Below are 4,914 nucleotides of genomic sequence, written 5' to 3'. Positions count from 1 at the left end.
GGTTGTACTTCAGATGCAGGCTCTGGTTTACAGCGGGTTCCTGGTTATACTTCAGATGCAGGCTCTGGTTTACAGCTGGTTGCTATTTGCTCTAAGGCAGCTAATGAACACATCCCAGTTCCTCAGAACCCAGTGTTCTAATCCCTAATTCCTGCCCAAGGTTAGAAGGATTTACAGCTGGACCAGAACAAGGGGGAAGGATTGCTCTCATAAGCTGAGAACTCTCTCTTGGCACATCCATGACAGGGGAGGATAGTGTAGTTCTCAAACAAATGTGTACATATTTTTCTGAGTTCTGTATAATATTTAAATGTACTCATATAATTTTAAGCAAATCCTGGTTGAAGCTTTGTGGATTATGGTTTATCATGAAATTTTAAATTACTAAGCTAACTTTTGTTTACTTAAGAAAGGGAGAAGCAGTACAAACTTCAGGCTGGTGGTGCTGAGCCCCAAACAGTACAAACCAAGACAAATGAGTGATATCTCCTAGTGCAGGGCAAATGTGTGGGGCTGAAAGGGTCAACAGTCTCCACAGAGCTGAGCCACGGGGTAAGCTTTCCTAACAAAACTCAAATTACTCCTTTTTATGGTAGCTCCTGCCAGCCTAGGGAGCTGGGCTGACTAAGAACGCCCCCTCCACTACGATGATGCATCAAGAAGCAATTTTTCCTCCCTCAGAAAATCAGCTTGTGTCGCTCACAGGGCTGAGCCACCCCCCAGAACTTTTCAGGGCTCAGAAAAAGGGGTCAAAGCAGCTGAATTGACAGCCCGACATACCTTATCTTAGTCCGGAGGTGAGATGCTGCCCCTGTCTGATGACCACTTCTCAGCCATCAACAGCCTTGAAGTTGTAGCCCCATTACCTGGAATAGGAACTTCACACCCGGCGCTTCTGCCAGGACTCCAAACCATCAGGTGGAGTCTCCCAGCTGAAAGCCTGCACCCAGCAGCTACACAGATAAGGCCCATCAGCTAACATTCTCCAGCTTATGTGTTCAGGCCCTCCCCAGACACTCCCGCATGTGCAGTTAGGGCAGAAGTACTACAGACGGCTGGGAGGGTTGGTTGAACCCTCAGGTGAGGGTCTGCCTCCTCCTTCTCTGAGGAAGTGCTGACAATCCCTAGGCTCACTCTTGAAGGCTTTATGAGACATATGACAGTCTGCTCTGAGGACAGCGCTTTACAATACTAGAAGGTGTGTGCTGCACAGAGGGGCAGTTTTTGGTTCCTGGCCACCCAGCTATCTTAGACCTGAAATAACCACACAGAAACTGTATTAATTAAATCACTGCTCAGCCCATTAGCTCTAACTTCATATTGACGTACTCTTACATCTTAATTTAACCCATTTTTATTAATCTGTGCATCGCCACGTGGCAGTGGCTTATCGCAAAGTTTTGGCATGTCTGACTCTGGTGGTGACTCCATTGTTTCTTCCTCTGCCTTCCTTTTCCCAGCATTCAGTTCAGTTCCCCACCACCACCTACCTAAGTTCTGCCCTATCAGGCCACACCTGTTTCTTTATTCATTAACCAATAAAAGCAACACACAGACAGAAGGACCTCCCACACCAGGGGTGTGTGTGTGTGTGTGTGTGCATGCGCATGTGGATGTGTATATAGTTATCTACACATATGAGCAGTCACATGTCACTTAGAGATTTATATACAAGACAAGAAATTCACCACTGGGTTTTCCACTGCACAAACATCATGAACAAAGGACACTTACACAAACTAAGAAAGCTATAACATCACAAGGCATTATATAGTCAACGGAGCTACCACCACATAATGTGGGCCACCAATGAGCTATACATTATCATGCAGCGAAAACTCTATAGGTACATATACACACACATATGTGTGTATATATGTATATATACTGCATTAGAATATTCATGCACAATGCATGCACTTGTACACCTGTTTGCACTTCTGTGCATGCACAGTCACTGGATTGGATGCAGATTTTAATTATATAGTTAGTATGGTATTAGCAAAACTTTGCAGAGTGTCTTCCCTTACTTTTCTTTACTTCCTTTCTTTTGTTTTTGATACAGAGTCACCCTATAGAGTCAAGACCCAAAGACTTCATAATTATGCCCTTTAAAAGAAATAAATTTCAAGCTGGATGTGGTGGTGGTGGTGCAAACCTTTAAACTCAGCACTTGGGAAGCAGAAGCAGGCAAATCTCTGAAAGTCTGAGGCTAGTTTGTCCTACATAGTTAGTTCCAAGACAGCCAGGGCTACATAGAGAATCTCTCTCACACTCTCTCTCAGAGAGAGTGTATGGTGAGAGACTGAGAGGGAAGAGAGAGGAAGTGAGAGAGGAGAGAGAATAAAGAATGTTCAGAAATTGTTGTGGTTTCAATATAAACTACTCACAAAGTCTCCATGTACAGAAGACTTGGTCCTTTTACTTAATCAGTGAGTTACACCTCTGATGGATTATAATTTGATGGCTTTGTTAGGCAGTAGACCCAGGTGGGGGAAGCTGGGTATGCTCTGAAGAGATACATCCTGTACGCCCTGCATTAGCTCCTCCCCTCTCTGTTCTCCCCATCCCTCTCACCTCCACCCATTCCTGGGTGCCATGAGATCAGCACCCTCCTCCTCCATATGTTTCCACCAGGTAATGTTTCTTCTCACCACAGGCGCAAAATAGCAGGACCCCTCTAACCCTGGACTGAACCCTCTGCAACGAACGTAAGTCTTTCCTCCTCCATTGCTTCTCTTGGGTTTTCAGGACAGGGAAAAGTCCTGCTGATACGGCTCTTTCTGATCCTCTGTGCTGATGAGCCAACAGGGGCTGAGGACAACCTTGATAGCCCTCTGTGCAGATTGTGCAACCGCTAATTAGGCCTCTGTGGTTTAACTAGAACAACAAATAGCACAGACATTAAAAACTGAAGCCTTTAGATATTGGCATGTTTATACTAAAAAAAAAAAAAAAAAAGCTATTCTGCTCCATAGTCCCCGAGGTAAACTGAGGCATGCCTTCCTTGCTGGGGCACAGCAGGAGCTGCCCCCCCCCCCGCTACTGCAGGCAGGGAGGTCCCTGGAGCAGGGGTTGACATCTTGCACAAGGGCAGATGTTCGCCTCTTCAGTCTCACCATTCAGGGGCAGAAAGAAGGCTGACATTCACACCTTGCTTCTTCCTAGAGCGTTGGTTCTCAACCTTCCTGACACTGCACCCTTTCATGCAGCTTCTGTGTCGTGGTGACCCACAACCACAACACAACCACAAAATTATTTTCATTTCTACTTCACAGCTGTAGTTTTGCTTCTATTATGAATTGTAATGTGAATATCTGACACGCAGAAAATCTGGGATGAGACCCCTGTGAAAGGGTCATTCGATCCCCAAAGGGGTCCTGGAGAGAACACTGGGGATTTCCTCTGTCTGTGGAATTCTGAGGCTCCATGATCTGCATGCCACCTTAATTTACAATACTAATGCTGATGGTAAATATTTGGGAATACAGAGACCGGTACGTCATAATCAACTGTGTTCTTACGCAGATGAATGTCCAGAGATGTTTTAAAGACAAACAGAAGAGCTAGCGTTCCAACATGGCTGGCAAGGCGGACGGACCGTTCAAACGGGTGCTGGTGCCGGTTCTTTTACCTGAGAAATGCTATGATCAACTTTTCGTCCAATGGGACTTGCTTCATGTGTTCTGTCTGCATGTATGCCTGCAGGCCAGGAGAAGGCACCAGATCTCATTGTAGTTGTAAGCAATCACGTGGATCCTGGATTGAACTCAGTTCCCTGCCTCAAGATTCTCCTCAGCAAAGGCCTTGGGCTGGGCATAGTGGCTGGGTCACTCCTGGTAAAGCTGCCCCAGATCTTTAAAATCTTGGGAGCCAAGAGTGCCGAAGGACTGAGTCTTCAGTCAGTGATGCTGGAGCTCACGGCGTTGACTGGAACTGTGGTCTACAGCATCACCAACAACTTCCCCTTCAGCTCTTGGGGTGAAGCACTGTTCCTGACACTCCAGACAATTGCCATCTGCTTCCTGGCCATGCACTACAGAGGAGAGACCGTCAAAGGCATTGCTTTCCTTGCCTGTTATGCGATGCTCTCCCCACTCACGCCTCTGGCTGTAGTGACCCTGCTCCAGGCCTCCAATGTGCCTGCTGTGGTGGTGGGGAAGTTGCTCCAGGCAGCCACCAACTACCATAATGGGCACACGGGCCAGCTTTCCGCTATCACAGTGTTTATGCTGTTTGGGGGCTCTTTGGCCCGAATCTTCACTTCTGTTCAGGAAACTGGAGACCCCCTCATGGCTGGAGTCTTTGTGGTCTCTTCCCTCTGCAATGGCCTCATTGCTGCCCAGGTCCTCTTCTACTGGAATGCAAAGCCTCCTCACAAACAGAAAAAGGTGCAGTAGTGCTGGGGCAGCTTCTAGGACCATTCCATTCCATCCGGCCACTACCTTCAGGTTCCTCCACAGGACCTGGTCTGCTGGTACCACTTAATCATCCTCCATTCCACTTTAACTGCAGCCTCCTGAGCCAGGGTTCGCGTAAACAGCACATACTCGTTTCAGCAGGGGCTGAGGCTGCCTTTCTAAGCAGCTGTCTTCTTATTGGAGCAATGTCATGCCTTGTCCACTTACCTTCCTTCTGGGCAGAGGACAGAGCCTGGACAAACGTGGTTGGGAGCTTGTGGCTGCTTCCCTCTGCCACCTGGCTGGGATAATCTATGGACCCCAGTTCTGGAGGTGGGGGAGGGGAGAATGACTCAGATAAGGGCCTGGGGTGGGGTGGGGAGGCTCCTGCTGTGGCAGGTCCAGCGGAAGGGAAGGGTGTGGAGAAGACGTGGGCTGCTGCTGTAATGAGACAATAAACACTCAGAGACAGGCTTTCATTGTACAAAAAATAAAAAAAAATTAAAAAAAAAAA

General features: G+C 47.5%; 1 protein-coding gene across 1 annotated transcript; it reads left to right on the top strand.

The window, feature by feature from the left end:
* The first annotated feature begins 3,578 nt into the window (after positions 1-3,578).
* LOC102002301 (mannose-P-dolichol utilization defect 1 protein-like) lies at positions 3,579-4,432 on the top strand. Its single transcript, XM_013350070.2, has 2 exons — positions 3,579-3,688; positions 3,775-4,432. The coding sequence occupies exons 1-2, from the start codon at positions 3,580-3,582 to the stop codon at positions 4,398-4,400; spliced, it is 735 nt and encodes a 244-aa protein (XP_013205524.1). The 5' UTR covers position 3,579; the 3' UTR covers positions 4,401-4,432.
* Positions 4,433-4,914: the final 482 nt, after the last annotated feature.

This window comes from Microtus ochrogaster, chromosome 21, assembly GCF_000317375.1.
Source record: "Microtus ochrogaster isolate Prairie Vole_2 chromosome 21, MicOch1.0, whole genome shotgun sequence".
Taxonomy (NCBI): Eukaryota; Metazoa; Chordata; class Mammalia; order Rodentia; family Cricetidae; genus Microtus; species Microtus ochrogaster.
Note: the sequence above shows the minus strand (reverse complement) of the source record. Positions and strands in the feature narration are given on the sequence as shown.